Source organism: Pan paniscus, chromosome 21 (genome assembly GCF_029289425.2).
Source record: "Pan paniscus chromosome 21, NHGRI_mPanPan1-v2.0_pri, whole genome shotgun sequence".
Taxonomy (NCBI): domain Eukaryota; kingdom Metazoa; phylum Chordata; class Mammalia; order Primates; family Hominidae; genus Pan; species Pan paniscus.
The window spans coordinates 53,491,496-53,512,629 of NC_073270.2; the positions used below are offsets into that span (position 1 = coordinate 53,491,496).

The 21,134-nt window shown below is 50.8% G+C and overlaps 1 protein-coding gene across 11 annotated transcripts in view; it reads right to left on the reverse strand.

The window, feature by feature from the left end:
• The window catches only part of SULF2 (sulfatase 2), a 129,897-nt gene that overhangs the window by 95,195 nt on the left and 13,568 nt on the right, over positions 1-21,134 (reverse strand). For 9 of the 11 annotated variants that reach the window (XM_003826019.6, XM_063601212.1, XM_063601211.1 and 6 more), the window contains exon 2: positions 4,792-5,066. In XM_003826019.6, the coding sequence (XP_003826067.1) occupies positions 4,792-4,966 (175 nt within the window). In that variant the 5' untranslated portion in view covers positions 4,967-5,066. Of the gene's footprint in view, positions 1-4,791; positions 5,067-11,810; positions 12,255-21,134 lie in introns of those variants that run through there. The other 2 variants (XM_008951449.5, XM_063601213.1) reach the window with 1 other exon arrangement.

Here is a 21,134-nt window from a genome sequence, read left to right on the forward strand (position 1 = left end):
TGAGACAGCTCTTACCCTTGCAACTTTACTCGGCGTATTTTCATTTAAAGATGTTCTGATAGGCTGGTGCAGCGGCTCGCATCTGCAATTCCAGCACTCTGGGAGGCCAATGGGGGCGGATTGTTTGAGCTCAGGAGTTTGCAACCAGCCTGAGCAACGTGGCAAAAGCCCATCTCTACAAAAAAAAAAACAAACAAACCCCAAAAACTCCCAAAATTATCTGAGTGTGATGGTGCGCACCTGTAGTCCCAGCTACTTCGGGGGCTGGGGTAAGAGGATTGCTTAAGCTCAGGAGGTCGAGGCTGCAGTGAGTAGTGATCACACCACTGCATTCCATCCTGGGTGACAGAGCGAGACCCCGTCTCAAAAAATATAAACAAATAAAAATAAAGATGTTCTGAGAGGCAAAGAATTCTTCTGAAATGCAAACATCAGGCCAGGTGTGGTGGCTCACGCCTGCGATCCCAGCATTTTGGGAGGCCGAGGCGGCGGATTGCCTGAGGTCAGGAGTTCGAGGCCAACCTGGCCAACATGGCGAAACCCTGAATCTACTAAAAATACAAAAATTAGCTGGGTGTGGTAGCGGGCACCTGTAATTCCAGCTACTTGGGAGGCTGAGGCAGGAGAATCACGTGAACCCAGGAGGCAGAGGTTGTAGTGAGCCGAGATTGCGCCACTGTACTCCAGCCTGGGTGACAGAGTGAGACTGTCTCAAAAAAAAAAAAAAAAAGAAAAGAAAAGAAATGCAAACACTGGATGCAGTCTCGTGGGGCACACTTCAAATCTGACAATCTGAGGGGCCTCGAAAAGGCACCCATCTCTGCCTGGTGTGAACACTCAGGAAAATGAGCACTGGGGAATCCGCTCTGATATTCCGGGGTTTGGAGTCTGGCTGTGTCCTTAACCCTCTGATACAAAAGCCACCACCAAGTGGTCCCCATGTAAGTGGGACCCCCACATCAAAAGCTTGAGAAAGTTCTTCTCTTTTCTAGTCTCTATCCTGCTGATCAGGCCAAGAAGAAAGTCTCGGCAGGTGCTACTTCACCTTTAATGCCGCATCTGAAACTGCCCATCACCCTCATTACAGTAGAGACACACCGGCTTTCTGGGAGGCAGCATCTTGCTGAAATTTAAAAACACGACTTGGTTTTCACTGTGTTTGGTTTTACAGTGATCCTTTGCCGAAGGCAATGGGTATTGGTTTTTTCCTTTACAGTCAGAATTTGGAGGTTCCTTTTAAAATAATATTTAAGCTTCAAAAATAAGTCCAGTTAAAGAAATTCTCAAGTCATAGATCAGAACCGGGATGCTGCAAAAATTCTCTTGCTCCAGGCCAGAACCATGTCTTAATCCTCTTGCTGTCTCAGAGCCTGCTGGAGCCCCAGAGGCTCCCCAGAGGTTTAGATCAAATTAAATCAGTAAACCCTGGCAGAGCCCAAAGATTCTACTGCCTCCCTGAACAAAGGATGTCTGCAAACGAGACCTTTACCTCCATGTGCTTCCCTCTTATTCTTTTGGAGCGGAAGTCCAGCAAAAGTCCGTTGGTCTCAGAGGGCCATTGAGACACAGGGATGTCCCCAACTACTTTAAACATGTAATGATAATTTAGGCCACTTACGAACTAGTATGGCCCTGGAAGCAGTTCCCCTGGGCATTTGATAATTCCAAATGACAGCTTAGGGAGTCAAATGCGTGCAGGGAAAGGAAAATCGAATATACGTGGTACAGCCCCGAACCCCCCAACCTTGCAATTAGGAAACAGAACAAGCCCCTCGTCTTGTGTATCTGGCACCAGTCCTCCCAACCGGACCCTAATGAGGATGGACGTCTGTTCTCTGTCCTGGGACTGGAAAGAATCCTGGGATTATCTCAGTCAAGAAGTCTCCAGCCCAGAGGGCTGTCAGAACCGCTGCACGGATGGGCAGAAAATAGCAAATGATAAATTTTTTAGGACTACCCGCTGCATGCCAGTTGTAGCAGAGACTGTGAGATAATGTATTGGGCTTTTTTGGGACATGCATTATTGATCTGGGTCTGTCTACTGGTTTATAAAAAGCCTATCATGCCCCTCCCACAACCACCTTCCCATCCCTCACCTCCTGAAGGAGGCTCAGCCTCCTTCAAAACCCAGTGCTGCTGGTGGAAGAGGTCTGGCTTGTTTATAGAGGGCAAGACTTGTAGGCCCTAATCTATGCTGTGTAGTGCTGTTGGGCAAGAGCTGACACAGGCCACTGAACACCAGGGGCTCTAAACGTACCGCATCCACCTCCTAGAATTTATCCTTCAGAAGCACTCCCTTGCCTGTGCAAAGATGCCTGTTTAAATTTCCAGCAACAATATCCGTAACAGTGAAAAACTAACAAACGCACACACTACCAATCTGAAAACAACTCAATATCCATCCCAGGAATCTGGCTAAATAGAGCAGTGGCTAAGATCACGCGTTCTGGGTTCAAATCTTGTTTTTCTCTTTTTTTCTGAGATGGGGTTTTGTTCTATTGCCCAGGCTAGAGAACAGTGGTGTAACCTAGGCTCACTGCAGCCTTGACCTCTTGGGCTCAAGTGATCCTCCACCTCAGCCTGCCATCAGCTGCTACTACAGGTGTGTGCCACCATCCTTGGCTGATTTTTACATTTTTTGTTAAGACAGGGGGTCTCACTATGTTGCCCAGGCTGGTCTCGAACTCCTGGCCTCAAGTGATCCTCAGGCTCCCAAAATGCTGGGATTACAGGCGTGAGCCACTGCACCCAGCTCAAATCATGTTTAATCACATTCCAGCTGTGCAAACTTGGACAAGTGACTTCTCTCTGCCTCAGTTTTTCCATCTGTCAAATGGAGAGAAGAAATCTCTGTATTTTAAGTCAGCCACGGCTTTCTTTGTTCTCCTCTCTCCTGTGTCTACTTCATACCTGCTATTGGTTTCCTTATATCTGCATATGCCTTTGGTTTCTTTTTATCTGCATACACTGTTGGTTTTATTCACAAGTCACAGATGCAAAATTCAGTCAGATTCAGACATGAGACTTAGCTGGATCATGTTGCAAAAATGTGTTGTTCCTAAGAGTGGGTATTCAGCCACTCACCTGTTGATTCGGGCCCCAAATCTAGCGGCTGCCCTTGAAACGTATCTTTTCCATAACCCACATACCTAACCCATTGATCAGTTTATTTCCCAAATATATATCAGGTGGGACCGCATCTCAGCACCCGGGTCTGAGCTTCCATCATCACTGCCCTATCACCCCATTGGCCTCTGAATGAGTGTCCTGTTTCTGCCCTTACCCCTGCGATTTAATTTCATCAAAAGAGCTGGGGGATCCTGTTAGAACCTAAGTGAGGTCACGGCCTTCCTCTTCTTAAGGCCGCCTCATCCATGTCTATTTTACTAAGAATCAAACTCAAAGCCCCCACCATGTCCACAAGGCCTGGTGCAACCCGGACCAAGTCAGCTCCTCAGCTTCATCTTTCTCCATCACGGCCCCAGCTCCCTCCACTCCGGCTCCCTGGCACTTTTTTTTTTTGCTCCAAACCACCGAGCCCATTTCTATCTCAGTATCTTTGAATTTCCTGTTCTCCTCACCTGGAATGAGCCTCCCCTAGTTCTCTGGCTCCTGACACAGTGCACTGAATGCAACAAATGCGTAATAAACATCTGCTGGATGAATGAACAAACGTGCAGGGCATCGGAAATTCTAAGCATGACTATAGCCGAAACAGCGTCGGGGCTACACAGTGTGAGACCAAGAAGCTCTGAGGTCCAGGTGCTGCCTGCAAGACCCCTCTGCAAAATTCTTCAAGAAACGAAACACACCTCTCTGGCCACAGTCTGCAGACTCCCCATAGTTATCAAATGCGCCTCATTCTAAATGCTGCCAGGAGATAGGTATCCTATGTGTCAAATTGTCAATAAAAGCTCTGGGCTCTGATTGCTTCCTGGCTACAAATTCTTTCTGCACTGAGAAGCTCCCAGAGGAAAAAATCTATACTTGTGATCATTAATACAAAGCATTGCAAGGAACAACTTGGTTTTATGTAAATTACCTTTTCCTGGTAGCTAAAAGACAAATTCGGGTTGTCAAGGCTAACCTAGTCAATCTTCACATTTGTTGCCACCAACAACACGCTGTTATCCTTTAAGAGTGGACAGAGGCTGAGGGACCACCCTTCACGGGATCAATGATTGACAGTCTTTGCCACAACCCACAAGAGCCTCCAAAATTTGGCTCCAGGCTCATGTCTCATCTTTTTTTTTTTTTTTTTTTTTTGAGACTGAGTCTCACTCTGTCACCCAGGCTGGAGTGTAGTGGCATGACCTCCACTCACTGCAACCTCCTTCTCCTGGATTCAAGTGATTCTTGTGCCCCAGTCTCCTCAGTAGCTGGGGTTACAGGTGTGCGCCATCATGCCTGGCTCATTTCTGTAGTTTTAGTAAAGACGGGGTTTCACCACGTTGGCCAGGCTGGTCTCGAACCCCTGACTTCAGGTGATCCACCTGCCTCGGCCTCCCAACGTGCTGGGATTACAAGCATGAGCCATAGCGCCCAGCCTGTTCTCTTTAACTCTTTGGAGAAATCCAGGAACGGTTGTGCAACTGGAGAAGGGTAGAGACCCCTAACCTTGAGGACCCAGTTGTGACCCCAAACACGTGTGGGTGGCCCGTGTCTTGGTTTCAATGTACTCAAAAGTGAGCACGACGCATCAACACCACCGCCTTGCCTCAGGAGCCTCAGCCTAACCCAGGGACCCTGCTCCGAGGGGCCGAGGTGCCACCCTGGGGCCCCGAGGCTTACCCAGCTCCACATCCTGGTCGTCCGTCAGCACCAGGATGATGTTGGGGCGGATGTTCCTGCGGTCCCTCTGAAACCTGCCTTTCAGGCGGTGGTGCGACAGGAAGGCCGAGCTTCCACCCAGCAGGGAGAACACAGTTGCGGACAGCAAGCACAGCATGAGGCTCGGGGGGCCCATCTTCTTTTTTTGCTGATCTGGTGCTTCTTTTGGGATGCGGGAGTCTCAAGTTGCGTCTGTGGCTTTGTTTCTTTTCCCTCGTCCCTCTTCACTCGCAGATCTAGAGGAGGAGGAAGAATCAGGTCAATATTTATGTCAAGGCTGCCGGCGCTGCTCATTCTTGCATAATGATTTGTATGGCGGCTGGCATGAACAATGGGAGTTTCTTTGAACAGGGGTGGCTATGGCAGAGTGAAAACCGAACTCCGCTGAAGTTAGCAAAGTCTTTACAATTTGCTTGGTCAACAGACTGGCAGAAAAGCCTTCTGTGGCCACTTCTGCAGAAACAATTTCTTCCCTGGATCCAGTGAGCCTCTGATGTGTCGGTGGCAGCCCAAGACCCGAGTCAGATAACAGCCGTCTCTGAATAATCCACCCAACTCCACAGACAAATCGTCCCCAGGGAGAGGAACAGCAGCGGGCTCGTCTCAAGGGGTGAATATTTGCCGTCCTCTTGCATCTGCCCGCACCGTGGGGTACAGAGGTGAGGGAGATGAAGTTCCAGCTCCCCAGCAGCGGGGGATTCAATCAGGGGTTTAAACGAGAGCCTGGAGCTGGATGTTTTGGGCTGGACAACTGGCATGTGTGAATGGCAGATCTTCCACTCACTGGCTCAGTTTTCCCGTGAGCAAGCCCGTTTGGAACCTCGGTTTCCCCATGAACAAAATGAGTAGACAGGGCTGTTGTAAGATTTCAGTCTGCTGGGGATGCGTGTGAAAGCCCCTTGTTAAGGGATCTTGTAGTTGGGCAAAAAAGTATTCCTTTTTTTTTTTTTTTTTTCCAGACAGAGTTTTGCTCTTGTTGCTCAGGCTGGAGTGCAATGACGCCATCTGGGCTCACTGCGACCTCTGCCTCCTGGTGTTCAAGCGATTCTCCTGCCTCAGCCTCTAGAGAAGCTGGGATTACAGGCGCCTGCCACCACGCCCGGCTAATTTTTTGTAGAGATGGGGTTTCACCATGTTGGCCAGGCTGGTCTTGAACTCCTGAACTCAGGTGATCCACCTGCCCTGGCCTCCCAAAGTGCTGGGGTTATAGGTGTGAGCCACTGTGCCCAGCCTATTAGTTTTAAGTTGCAGAATAAATGAAATGACAATAGAGAAAATTGAGCGCTAAAAGGTGGAGGGGGAAGACCTGCCACAGGCCACTGTGCCCTCAGTCACCCCCCTGGCCCCAGGTCAGACTAGGTCACCAGCGAAGGTGGGTGAGGGGAGGCGGGGACGTGACTCTGGCTCAAGCAGGTCTCTAATCTCGCCCTGCTCTTTGCTCTCCGTGGTCATTTTTTCACTTCTTGAGGAAATGAGCCTTCAAGTCCTGTCCAGATATAGACTTTTGGTATCATTTATTTAAAACAAGAGAGCATGAGCGAGAGAGCCACAGCCTGCAGATGTGCTGGGAGGAAGCCAAGTGTCGTGGGGGCGGCTGTGTTGCTGTGACCTTGAAAGGGTCTGTTTGTCCTTGCCCTCCATGGGGGACCCCAGCCATCAGCTCAAAGTCATGACTCAGAGGCTCAGCAAGGTCTCCGGGTTCAGCAGGGGGATGTGCTGCCTGCTTTATCTCTCCTGGGGACTGCAAGGTGGCCTGAGGGGTCTCCCACCTCCCTCTTCCCTGCCCCCATCCTCCATTTTCCCAGGGCAGCCGGAGGAATCTTCCTAAAATACAGATCAGATCACAGCACTGGGCAGGGGAGGGCACAGTGCCTCGTGCAGGTACAGACTGAAGGGGGTGCTCGCTCCCAGGCTGCACAAGTGCCAGGCACTCACCTCACCTTAGTGCCAGTCCTGTGCTCACCTGCCGCACCTTCCCTGGCTGCTCATGGCTCACAGGATAAAATGCAAACTTCTTGCCAGGGCTGCCCTGGCCCGTGAGATCTGGCCCCTGCCCACTTCTCCTCGACCTCTCCTTTCCAGCCCTACTGGCTTCTTTCTGTCGAATGGACAAGTCAAGCTTCTCTCTGCCCCAGGGTCTTTGCACCTGCTCTTTTAAAAATAACTCCTGTAGCTGGGCGCAGTGGCTCACATCTGTAATTCCAGCACTTTGGGAGGCTGAGGCAGGTGGATCACCTGAGGTCAGGAGTTCGAGACCAGCCTGATCAACATGGTGAAACCCCCACCTCTACTAAAAATACACAAATTAGCTGGGCATGGTGGCACATGCCTGTAATCCCAGCTACTCGGGAGGCTGAGGCAGGAGAATCGCTTGAACCTGGGAAATGGAGGTTGCAGTGAGCCGAGATCATGTCATTGCACTCCAGCCTGGGTGACAGAGTGAGACTCCATCTCAAAAACAACAACCACCACCACCACCACAAACTCCTGCTTTGTACTCCTGGCTCTTTCTGTCAAAAGAACAAACGTCATCACCTCAGAGAGGCCTGCCCTGACCACCCTATTTAAAGCGGGGGCCCCCAACCCAGGCACTCTGCATTTTATAACCGGTTTTGTTTCTCTTGTAATCACTACTACAGCCTGCAATTTCTTATTTATTGTCCAATTCTTCCCCACTAGGGGGTCAGCTCCCTGAGGACAGAGACAGGCTTATGTTATTCATGGCTGTCTCCAGGCCTTGGCACAAAGAAATAGATAAATAAAGGAACGGAGGTTCTGCTAAGGTCCTTTGAGTTCTGCAGAGTGAGGGAAGCTGGACTCGGCAGGGCCGTGCCATAGCTTGGGTCTACATGGCTCAGAGGCGTCCATCACTGATGCCTTGCCCCAGCCACCCTCCATGGACACCAACGAGGAGCTGGCCACTGTGTTCTCTGGGCAGCGCTATGGTTGAAAAACCCCAGGAAGGGTCACTCCTGCTCCATTTCTCCCGCAGCTCTGCTTGGCACCCTGGGAGGCTGAGCTCTACAGATGGCACGGTCGGCACGTCCCTGCTCTCTGGCTTCTGGCTGGGAGGCTGCAGCATGGGAGGTGGTGGGAAGTCCGTGCGTTTATTCTCCTCCCGCACGCAGTAGCTCCCCAGGCAGTAGCCTTCATGTCTGTGTGTGTGGATGCAGCTCCTGCCGGGGGCCCCTCCTGGCTCTAGTGTCTCCCCAGTTCTGAGTTCACCTCTCCCTCCTCTTGCCCCATCAAATCTAGGGAAAGTAAGGGCTCCTATTGCTACCAGTTCCTGGGTGCAGCATCATTTCTTTGCTCCCTTTGCCCACCTGCCTCTGAAAATAGTGCTTTCAATCAACTCTCCCAGCTGCCCCGATGCGCACCCTAATTTACTTCATTCAGGGACCTGTATCCTATGTCAGGCTGGCCAGGACAGCAAGTCTCCCTTCTAGCACCTCCCCTGGGAGCAGGAAGCAGGCTCCGCTCAATGCCTCCTTCCCAGGTGGCTCTGAGAGTCACAATTTCAGGGAAGCTGGGGACACACTCGATGCAGTCGTCTGACATGAGAACTGTGAGTTTCATGGGACCAGAGGGTGAACAACAGCTTCCTTCTCAATCTCTCATCTGCAGAAACATACACCTCATGAGAGCCAGAGCCACTGCGGCAACTTTGCTGGGCACCTGCTTTGTGCCACGTGGTGTGATGGTTAAGGACGTGGACTTTGGAGTTACTTGCTGAAAGACCCTGAGCTAGTAACTTAACACCTTTGTGCCTCAGTTTCCTCATCTATGAAATGGGTGTGCAGGATTAAATGTGTTGATACAGTGTGCTGGGACTAGAGCCTGGCCATAGTACTAACTGGAATACACATTCCACAATGTAAACCATTGTTAGATTGATCCTACCGCTGCAGCTGTCCTGCGTCAGGCACTCTGAAATCTCCTTCAACCTCCACCAAGGCTCCCTCCTGCAAGTACTATTATTAGCCCCAGAGAAAACTGAGGTTTCGTTACTGTCCTAAGGCCACCCAGACAGAAGATGGCAGGGATGGGATGTGAATTCTGCCCTCCCTCACCGTTCAGTGTGGGCTTCTCATCACGAAACTCGGATTTCCCAACTCTTTCCATTCAAGGACCACGGCCCTGATTTCTGCTGAATCTGCAGAGCCCTTCAGTGATTATTTGCTTAACGTGCTTCTTTAAATGGCCTCATTTTAAAATAAAAACACAAACACATGTTTTGGGAAAAGAAAACTTCCTACCCAAAGATAAATGGAAAGTGGACATCGCTTCCCTGTAGAGCTAATTGTACAAATAAAAGTCAAAGAAAGCTGAATCAGTGGAACTTGATGCAAATAGCTTCCCAGGCTTCGTGTGCCCTCGCGCTCACACTCTCTTTTGAAGTGAGATTAGCAGGTGTTGAAAGGAGTCAAAGCACATTAGCACCATCTGAGACTTTCTGCTGGAGGTAACTGGAGGCTGCCAGACAGCTGAAAAGGAGACAAACTCTAGCCATCGAATCAGTCCCTGAACCACCCCAAATCAGAGTAATCCTCAAACTATGTTGTGTATCTGATATGGTTTGGCTGTGTCCCCACCCAAATCTCATCTTGACTTGTAGCGCCCATAATTCCCACGTGTTGTGGGAGGGACCTGGTGGGAGATAATTGAATCATGGGGGTGGTTCCCCCATACTGTTCTCGTGGTAGTGAATAAGTCTCATGAGATCTAATGGTTTTATAAAGGGTTTCCCCTTTTGCTTGGTTCTCATCTTCTCTTGTCTGCCATCATGTAAGGCGTGCCTTTCACCTTCCACCATGATTGTAAGGCCTCCCCAGCCACATGGAACAATGAGTCCATTAAATCTTTTTCTTTTAAATTACCCAGTCTTGGGTATGTCTTTATCAGCAGCGTGAAAACAGACTAATACATTATCAGTGGCCCATGTCCCTCCATCGGGAAACACTATGGGATGCTTTGCACTTGAAACTACGATTGCAGCAGCCAGCGTGCTAAGATGCACATTCACGTTCCTTCAGAGAGACAGACGTGGAGTGCTAATATTGGGAGAATTCCGATGGGGTGCCCTACAAATAGCAACTCTCTGAAACCAGAAACCAATCACAGGAAAACCTTTCTGAAAGCTTGCAGCACACTCCAGTCTCTGCTCTGAGCTGTTTGCAGGTGTCAACCCAATTAATATGCACACCCACCCATCAATATTTCACCCATTTTATGGATGAAGAAGCTGAGGCACAGAGAGTTAAAATCACTTTCCCACGATCATATGGGTAAGTGGCAGAGAAGGGGTTCAAACCTAGTCTGGCCCGATTTGGGCAGCTCAACCAGGACCCCCTAGAAGCAGATCTTTGAACAAGTTCCTAAGAGTCTCCCAGCCTCAGTTTCCTCATTTGCCAGGTGGCCAGGTGCCCTCTGAGGGCCTTTTTGGCCCTGGGCCTGTGATGCCAGGGTACAGGGGGGCTGGGAAGGGCAGTCTTCATTGGGAGCCCTGGGCTGGGTAAAGATGGAGCCCGGGGCACAGTCAGCTGGACTTCGTTCCTGGCTCCCATGTTGGTTTCAGAGCACCCCCCACTCCTGGGCGGCTATCACCCGCTCTCCTCTGGATGGAAGTCAAAGCTCCGGCACCAGAAGCCGGAGAATAACAGGAGCTAATTATTTCATCAGATCAAGTCATCAGTGGGTCGATTTCTGATGAATTCCCCTGGCTCAGACTTCTCGTGGCCTCATGCCAGTTTCTCTCCGGATGCTGAAGAAATCAATTAAAGATGACACAAGGGATTCTGCCTTGTTTTTTTTCCTTTTTCTTGGTAAAATATTCAAAGTGGCTGAACCGAGAGAGCACCCAGTGAACTCACGCAGCACCAGCCGCCTGCCACTCCAACCCTGCTGTGGACAACACCTCTCCTTCCCACCAGTTCCTTTCCAGGTCTCTCTGACTCCTCCTCTCCATCCTGAATCTTCTCCAGGACCTTGGCAAAGGCTCGCCAGCCCAGGAGACATCTCTGGAAACACCTAACGTCCTGAGCATTTAGAAACATCATTTTTAGTTCTCAATTTCTCTGCCAATCTGCAGAGAGGAACGGGTCTCAGAGTGACTGATGCCCTCACCTTCCCAATGCCACAAACCACAGCGGTGAACAAACACCTGGGACCTCATCCAGACCTGTTTAGAAAGACCCAGATGGGCTGTTTTCCTCTGAGGATCTCCAAATCCAACAACAGGAGGAGAGAGAAGTTTGGGAACAATCAGGCAGCTGAGGTGGTGGGAGAGGAAGAAGGGGCCAGAGGCAGGAGGCGGCACTGGTCAGATGGTAAATGTCCATGAAAGGCGGGAAGAAAGCAAACTGTGGGTGTGCAGATACGTCCCACGGGCTGGGGCCAGAGCCCCGCAACAGACCTAGCAGCCTCCCCAGGTGGTCCAGAGAACCTGATCATTTCTCTCTCTTCCTTCTTTCACTTTACAAATACGTATGAAGGACCTCCTATGAGGCACAGTGTTCAGTGATAGGAGAATCCTGCCTGGATTCCAACAGCCTCCTAACTGGTTTCCCTGCTTCTACCTCGTCCCTTCCATCAAGCAGCCAGACAGATCCTGTTAAAACAAAAGCAAGGGCCTGCCTTCCTCCACTGAACAGCCTTCAATAACTTCCATCCCATGCAGAGTAAAACGCAAAAACCCTCCAAAGGGGCTACAAGAACCCACCCGACCTGCTCCATCACCTCTCCGACCTTATTGCCTTCCCCTCTCTCCCTTGCACACCTGGCTCCAGCCACACGGTCTCTGTACTGTTCCTTGCACATGCTAGCACAGCCCACCCCAGGGCCCTTGAACTTGCTGCTCCCTCTGCCTGGAGCCTTCATTCAGGTTATCTTCACCATCCCTTCTTCCCCCTCCTCAGGTCTTTGCTCAAATTTCACCTTGGCAGGTTAAAACCGAAATCTCTGCCCTCCCCAGTAGCACTTACCACCTCTCACAGCTAGCTCCTTTATTTCTTTGCGGGTGTCCTCCAGCAGAATATCAGCCCCCTGAAGGTACAGGTTTTTGTCATCTTTGTTCAGATCTATATCCTCAACAATTAAAACAATGCTTGGGGCATAGCAGGCATTCAAAATATTTACTGGCTTAACAAAGAATTATCTCCTGTCTCCTGGTAACAGCCCCTGTTAGTGCTTTGAGGCCACAAGTGCTCTTATTCCCCACCCCCAACCCCCCTTATATATGGTTTGACTGCAGGGCAGCTCATGTGAGCCAGGTGGAGCCAATCAGCAATTCCATCTCTAGCTTCAGCGATTGGTCCTGGGGCAGACATGTGACCCAAGTCTGGCCAATAAGCGAGAGGGGGTCCTGGAGGCTGGAGGAGACCGTGCTGGGTGCCAGGAGGCCTGAATCTGGTGCTGATGGTGGCCGCCCATTGGATGGAGCCCGAGAGAGAGGATGCTGGTGACAATGGGGTGGACCAAGTTGCATCTTGTAGCCAGGTACAGACTCAAAAAAGTGCCCTTTGCTGCTTAAGAGAGTCCGAATTAGGGCTGTCATTTGCAACAGGGAGCACCCAGACCAGCACAGCAAACACCCTAGAAGAACAATAATGAATGATAGCTAACATCAGGGGCCCTGCACAATTCTAAGCACTTTTAGTGTGTGACCTCATGCCACCCTTACAACCACCTTGTGAGTTGGGATGCTCCATTTACAGACAAGGAAGATAAGGCACGGACAGGCTCCAGAACCTGCCCAGTGTCGTGCAGCATGGGTGCTGAATACTGTCCCTTTGGTCATCCCTTCCCATCTTCTCTCCACCTCCAAATCCAACAAGAGGAGGAGAGAGGGCTGGGCGCGGCAGCTCACGTCTGTAATCCCAGCACTTTGGGAGGCCAAGGTGGGCGGATCACGAGGTCAGGAGATCGAGACCAACCTGGGTAACACGGTGAAACCCCGTCTCTACTAAAAAAAAAATACAAAAAAATTAGCTGGGCGTGGTGGCGGGCGCCTGTAGTCCCAGCTACTTGGGAGGCTGAGGCAGGAGAATAGCGTGAACTCAGAGGTGGAGCTTGCAGTGAGCCGAGATCGAGCCACTGTACTCCAGCCTGGGTGACAGAGCGACACTGCCTTAAAAAACAAAAACAAAAACAAAAAAAAACAAGAGAGAGAAGTTTGGTAATAATTAGGCAGTTGAGGTGGTGGGAGAGGAAGAAGGGGCCAGAAGCAGAAGGTGGCATTGGTCAGACGGGAAACACTCATGAGAGGTGGGAAGAAAGGAAATTGTGGGTGTGCAGATATGTCCCACGGGCTGGGGCCAGAGCCCGGCAACAGACCTGGGGGCCTCCTCAGGTGGTCCAGGGAGCCTGATCATTTCTCTCTTCCTTCATTTACTTTACAAATATTTATTAAGGGCCTGCTATATGTGAGGCACAGTGTTCTGTGATAGGAGAATCCTGCCCGATTACAACAGTAATCCGCTCTTCCCCGTCCCCTGGGAGGTTCACTTGGATGTGCCACCCTCAAGTGACAGACAAAACAAGCAAGCCAGCATGGCTATTTGCACACAGACATTCTGACCCCAGAGCCTACTCTTTTGACAGTTATGCTGACTTGGAAAGCAACAAGTGATACAAGGGACTGAGGTTAAGTGTGTTGCATAAACAGCAAGAGGAAAGGGGAAACTGCTGGCCTGGGAGCAGTCAGGGAGGGCTTCCTGGAGGAGTACTTAGCATAAACTGAGCAGCCTAACAGGAGCAAAGTTCTGAAGAATCCACAGGATTTGGATGGCCAGTGAAGAAGAGGGTGGAGGACAGGATGCTTCAGGCAGGAGAAACAGTTTGGGCAAAGAGCAGGCAGAGGAAACAGAGAGAGGCCCCTGGAGGGATGGGAAAGTGTGGTCCCAAACCTCACAAGCCCAGAAGCTGTCTAGACAGGGGATGACACACGCACATCTGTTAAACTTTACACTCCCCTGTGTCTCCCCTTCTTCCTGGCTACAGGCTTTCTCCAGCCTTCTCTCCTCCTCTTTGGGGCCGTCAAAGAAAGGACAGAAGCTCCTGTAACCTATGGGCCACAGCTTCTCCCTGTCTCCCCTACCTAGGTCCAGGCCATCTTGTGGCTCTCCTTGCCTGTTCTTGGAATTCCAAATGGAGGCAGAGAACCAAGCCGGCTCTCAAGAACAGGGCAGGAGACAATAGAAGGGTCATTCAGAGGGAGGAGGGAAAGATCAGGTTTCAAGACAAAGGCTCAGGATCTGGAAAGGAAATTAGGGCATAAAGATTGTAGGGCAAAAATGCAGGGCTTAGGAACCCAGTTACCTGCCTAACTATTGATGTAACAAGACATTCCTGAAGGCTCGTGTGTGCCAGGCACAGTTCTTGGCACTGTGGATAAAGCAGTGAAAAGAAAGCTCCCTGCCCTTCTGGAAGTGATATTCTAAGTCAACACAGGAAAAGCTGGAGTTGAAAGATTCCAGCTACATGTGAGAATGATCAGAAAAGAGGACTGGAAATAATGGCAAACCACAGGCAAGCTGTGAGAACAGAGTGGCCATGGATTAAAGTTAGAGCACAAAGGAAATTTAGAAACAATGTATTCAAGTCTTAGGAAGCTGAGCACCAAAATGTTTTGTATGTCAAGTGGGTAGATGTTTGACAGGCCATATAATTCACACCCTCAAATACCTGAGCATCTGCCACTTGCTTTGTACTGTTTCATGATCAGTAGAAAAAAAAAAAAAGAACAGACAAAACTCTCGATTCTCAGAGAGCTGACAAACAGCGGACAGAGGTAAGCAAACAGCCTGATACTTACTTGGGGGAAAATGCCACAGGGAACACGCTGAGTAGGAGGAGGGTAGGATCTAGAGCTAGCCTGCCTGGGTTTGGATCTCAGCTCTGCCACTTACTAGAGGTTGGGCAAGTGTCTGAACCTCTTGTCTTCTCAGTGACTTCATCTGGAAAGTGAGGACACCTACAAGCACTTGCCTACAGAGTGGATGGTTTAACATGCACGGAGACTTTCAACAGATCTGTATGCAGCAAGTGCCCAATAAATGCTGGCTTGTGTTCTCTGCTAGGTTTGGGCCACCCAGGATTATCTCCTTTCTATAACAGCTCCCAATTTTCTTGGGAATCTGAGGCCGGGTGTGGTGGCTTACACCTGTAATCCCAGCACTTTGGGAGGCCAAGGCAGGTGGATCATTTGAGGTCCAGAGTTTGAGATCAGCTTAGCCAACATGGTGAAACCCCATCTCTACTAAAACTACAAAAATTAGGCTGGGCGCAGTGGCTCACGCCTGTTATCCCAGCACTTTGGGAGGCTGCGGCAGGTGGATCATGAGGTCAGGAGATCGAGACCATCCTGGTTAATGCGGTGAAACCCCATCTCTACTAAAAATACAAAATTAGCCGGGCGTGGTGGCACATGCCTGTAGTCCTAGCTACTTGGGAGGCTGAGGCAGGAGAATGGCGTGAACCCAGGAGGCAGAGCTTGCAGTGAGCTGAGACTGCGCTACTGCACTCCAGCCTGGGCGACAGAGCGAGACCGTGTCTCAAAAACAACAAAAATTAGCCAGGTGTGGTGACATGTGCCTGTAATCTCAGTTACTCGGGAGGCCAAGGCAGGAGAATTGAGCTGAGATCACGCCACTGCACTCCAGCCTAGGTGACAGAGCAAGACTCTGTCTCAAAAAAAAAAAAAAAAAATATTGGGGGATCCTTTTCTCCCCACCCTTGGTCCACAAAGTTCAAATTAGGCTCCAGTTCTGGAGCTACAATGCTAGATCGTGGGATCCTAGACCTGGGCCAATCAGAGCCTCCCCACCACTTGCCTCAGTGACGGGCCAGAGTAATCCAGGCCCTTTGGCCTGACTGGTCAGGAAGAGGCATCCAGTCTTTACAACTGGCTAACTCACTCCATGTGGTTCCAATGTGAGGACCAGGGAAGACAGCAACGCCACTTTGTCTTGAGTGGGGTTGGGAATGAAGCCAACACACCGAACACAGCAGTGCTGTGAAATGCACCATACTTGGGACTTAACAGCACTGGACACCTGCATCCAGTCCAGCCTGAAAGAGGAAGATTTGGGTTGGGTTCTTTGTTTCAGGCCCAATAAATTCCTCTTTAACTAGTTTCTGTTTTCTTTGTAGGTCAGTTTCCCCATACTTTGACTCTTCAAGATCAGAAGTGAAATTCCCTTTTTTCAATTAGGTCATTCCTAGTTGCTCTCTCACTTGCAACCAAATGAACCCAAATTGGGGGGCGGGCTGGAGGCAGAGGGCTGACTCACGTGGCTTCCTGGCCACCTTGTGCCTGTGTGAACAGAGGCCTCAGGGCACGGCCTGCCAGCCCACGCTAGGCCTCCTCGGCCTGTGCCCAACTCTCCGCCTTACTGAGGGCCAACTCGCCCATCCTTCTTTGACAACTGATAAGAGAAGGTAGTGTGGAAAAGCGGAAGGAACGTGGGTGTGGGAATCACAAATTCTGGACCTGACTCGGCCACCCTGGCTGTGACTTGGGCCTTCCCTGGCCCTCTGTCCCTGAAGCAGGCCCTGCTCTGTCACCCCCACCCCCAGTCCCAGCACTGCTCTCTTCAGAGCACTTATCATAACTTGTGATTCCTCTATTTACTCTCTGGCCTGAGTTTGTGTTTGTGTGTTTTGTTTTTTGTTTTGAGATGGAGTCTCCTCTGACATCCAGGCTGGAGTACAGTGGCATGACCTTGGCTCGCTGCAACCTCCACCTCCCAGGTTCAAGTGATTCTCCTGCCTCAGCCTCCTGAGTAGCTGGGATTACAGGCACCCGCCACCATGCCTGCCTCATTTTTTTTTTGAGACGGAGTTTCACTCTGTCGCCCAGGCTGGAGTGCAGTAGCGTGATCTCAGCTCACTGCATACCTCCACCTCCTGGGTTCAAGTGATTCTCCTGCCTCCGCCTCCTGAGTAGCTGGAACTACAGGTGCCCACCACCACGCCCGCTAATTTTTTTGTATTTTTAGTAGAGACGGGGTTTCACTGTGTTAGCCAGAATGGTCTCAATTTCCTGACCTTGTGATCCACCCGCCTCAGCTTCCCAAAGTGCTGGGACTACAGGCGTGAGCCACCGCGCCCGGCCACACCTGCCTAATTTTTGTATTTTTTTTTTTTTTTTTTTAGTAGAGACAGGGTTTCTCCATGTTGGCCAGGCTGGTCTCAAACTCCTGACCTTAAGTGATCTGCCCACCTTGGCCTCCCAATGTGCTGGGATTACAGGCGTGAACTACTGCACCTGGCCTGGGTTTTTATTTTGTAGAGGGGCATCCCTCCACCAGAAGCTCGCATGGGCAGGGGCTGTCTCTTGGTTGCCTGATGCCACGGCCCTAGCTCCTGGCAGAGCCGAGGTGCTAATTCTTCCAGATAGGCAGCCGAGATTTCCTGAGCACCTACTATGTTCCCAGCCCTATTCTTCAGTGCTGGGAATCAGGAAAAACAATCCTTCATGGATCAGACACCAAAATAAATTACACAACATATGAGGCAACGTGTCCCAAGGAGATCAAGTCCTAAGGAGGGAGGTTGGAGTGCTAGGGAGTGAGGGGGTGTAACTTTAAATAGGTTGGGTAGCGAAGGCCTGAGAGATGACAGTTGGGTGGATCCCTGCAGGAGGGGAGGGAACATGCCTTGTGGATATTTAGGGGAAGAGCATCCTAGGCACAGGGAACAGAAAGCGCAACTGTCCTGAGGTAGGAAGATGCCTGAGGGAGGGCCGGAAAGGGGGCACGCATGGCGGCATGGAGCTGAGTGAAGGGGGCTGGGGGGTTCTAACTTGCGGGTGATGTGATCTGGTGTAGTTTTTTTTTTTTTTTTTTTTTTTTTGAGACAGAGTCCTGCTCTGTTGCCCAGGCTGGAGTGCAGCGGCACGAACATAGCTCACTGCAACCTCCATTTCCCAGGCTCAGGCAATCCTCCCACCTCAGCCTCCCAAGCAGCTGGGACTGCAGGTGAGGACAACCATGCCCGATTACTTTTTAAATTTTTGGTAGAGATGAGGTCTCGCTATGTTGCCCAGGCTGGTGTTGAACTCCTGGACTCAAACAATCCTCTCACCTCAGCCTCCCAAAGAGCTGGGATTACAAGCATGAGCCACCATGCCCAGCCCTGATGTAAGTTTTAACAGAATCCTTCTGACTATGTGAGGGGAACAGACTGCAGGGGATGAGGGTAGGCACAGGGAGGCCACTGAGATGACTAGGTGGGAGCAAAGAAGGGGCAAGAGGTGGACGGTTTCTGAATATTATTCAGTGAATGAATGAATAACTGCACGGTGGGAAGACTGGAATTGGCTGAATGCTCCAGTTACTAATACTGTGTAACAATTTACTGCAAAACTTAGTGGTGAATTAAAATCTTTCTTTTATTCTCAGAGGCTCCTGATCAGGAACTTGTGCAGGACATGGCAGGAAGGGCTCGTCTCTGCTTTGTAACGTCTGAGGCCACTGCTGAGAAGGCTCAGCAGGGCCTTGGCTTGTCTGGCAGTTGTTGCTGGCAGTCGGTTGGGAGCTTGGGAGGGGCTGCGGAGTGGGCACCTCCATGTGGCCTCAGTGTGGCTTGGGCTTCCTCACAGCATGGCGGCCTTGCAGTGGGGTCTGATTTCTTACACAACAGCGAGGGTCCCAGTGATCCAGGGGGAGCTGGCTCATCTTTTCTGCTGTCCCATGGTGTTCCTTCCACCAGGGCTACGCACGTCTGGCCAGATTCAAGGGAGGGGACACAGACCCACATCTCGAGAAAGGAGCATCAAGGTCCCACCATGGATGAGCCTGCAGGGTACCGTGTGGCCATCCCGTAAAACAGTCACTCCTGCTGGGTCACAGAGGCTGGCCAGGCCTGGGGCAGCCACGTGGGCCTCCCCTGCAGTACATCCTCCCTCCTAGGAAGTGAAACCCAATCTGATCCCTGGCTGTCGGGGCTGGGCGATTGTGCTCACGTCCATTTCAAAGAATCCCTGAGCCTCGGAAAGTCCTGGGTGGGCACTCTTCCTTCTCACATGACCCAAGGGTGTTAAAGCCACGATGTCAGGTCCAGGGGGTTCTGAGCAGGGCAGAAGGGTGAACTGAAGGGCTCGTACCGGGAGCTAGAGTCACAACCACCTCTCCTCCTTATTCTAGATAACACATCTGCTCAGTTCTATGTACGCCAGAAACATTGATTTCTTCCCATTTTTTAACCACCCCCAGCTTATTTTTAAGTAGAAAGGAAGCCACCTAACAAACCCAGAAAACCCCACAGAAGAATAAGACCTCGTTTGGGGAAAAAGGCCCCAACCTCCCCCAGCTCTTCCCTTCTGCAGAGGCAAGAAATTTTCCAACTCAGCCTCTGCCCTTGAGTCCTGTGCTCAAAGCTGCCCAACAACATGGAGGTTGCCCTGGAGTCCAGGAGGGAAGGCTGCTGTCCCTGGGAGCCCCTCTCATCAGGCAGGTATTGGCTTGTCAGTGGCAGGATGGGGCGGGGGCGGGGGGGCGGGGGCAGTGATGATGAGGCTCTGCAGGCTTCAAATGGGGGTGCTGGGCCAGGGCTCCGGGGCCAGGCTTGGAAGGATGCTCATCATGCCTGGCTGGGCAGGAGACCTGGAAACATCTCCCAACCTGCCGGAACTCCACCTGGGATAACACAGCTTTTCCACCTGGGCCAGAATCAACTGCTGCTAGAATTTTTTACAGGCAGCTCCCCAGGAAGTTTCTGGCAAGATGTCAGCTTCCAGGGCAGGGGCTCCCGATTTGAGGCAAATGGTACAGCCTGATCTGCTCCGAAAGGGACGACAGGGCTGATCGTTAACCTCTGTGCTCCATCCCATATGCCAGGGTCTCAGAACAAATAAATGAATTTTTAAAAGTCTGGTATAAGTAGAATACCCAAATCTGGGCCTAAATTCATTCATTCATTCCCTTTCTTATTTCAATAAATTTATTTAGAAAGAAAAGTCTATCTTGGAGGAACCAGCACCCATTGCCATAAACCTGGGTCTCTCAACCTTGGCATTACTGCCGTGTGGGCAGGATCATTCTTCGATGGGGGACTGTGCTGTGTATCTCAGGGTGTTCACAGGCCTCTGTCCATGAGATGCAAGTAGCACCTACCCCAGTTGTGACAATCAAAACTATCTCCAGACACTGCCAAATGTCCCCCTAGGGGGCAAAACTGCCCCTAGGTGAGAACCCCTGCCATACTTAGATGGCAACAGTATAAAGGCAATGACATTGTGGTTACATTCTTGCTTGCCAAGGCCTCTGAGCTTCCCCTTACACTGGGAGTAGGTCTCCTTGAAGACCATAAAGGAGGAGTTCACGCAATTCCCTCCTTGATGACCCAGAGGCTTGGAGGAGAGCAGAAAAGGAAAAGGGGAAAAAGGAGAAGTTAAAGGTTTTTACGTTGGAAATAGCATTTCCAATGTAGTCCAGGCCCCACCCCGTCTCTTATCCTGAATCTAGGCCACTTCACTCACTCAGGTCTCCTGCCCGACCCTCCTCCTGCCATGACCTGCTTATGATGAGATCAACGCCACTTACGCCCTGTGCGTGGACGGCTAAGATGAAGACTACACCTTGATCCAGTCAATGGGACCTGGTTGGTGGAGGCCAGCGGTCTGGCACAAGACTTGGCATTGCAAGAAGTCTGGATGTTGTCTGGTGACCTTTGGAGAGAGATATCTGTCTGCAGTGGCCTTTGTCTAAAGCAGGGACAAATATGCAAATGCGTCCAAGGGTCGGGCAGGAGACCTGAGTGAGTGAAGTGGCCTAGATTTAGGATAAGAGATGGGGTGGCACCTGGACTATACCGGAAACGCCATTTCCAAAGTAAAAACTTTCAACCTATTTTAAGCACTGAGCGGGCTCCATAAAGCCCCGCTGGAGCTTGGCCTGGGAGCTATGTGCAACTCTTCCAAGCTATCCAATCTTTCCTGAGCACCTACTATGTGCCACATGCTAAGAAACAGCAGTGGCCAGAAGGCAGGCCACGCCTCTGTCCTCATGGAGCTGTGATACCTTGGTGGAGGAGAAAATGAATGAATGAAGATTGTCTTAAGAGCTTTGGAGGAAGTTGTCAGGTGATAGGATGGACAGTAAATTGGGAAAGGCCTCTCTGGCATGAGGAGGTGGCATAACGAAGTGGCATCTGAGCTGAGAGCAGAGGCGGGCGAGAAGCCAGTTGTGGGCAAAATGCTTTCTATGAACGGAGGAAGTAAGTGCAAAGGCCCTGGGGTGGGAATGTGCACAATGAAACCAACATGGTGCAGCCGAGCACAGCAGTGTGGCCCACAGGAGGCTGGA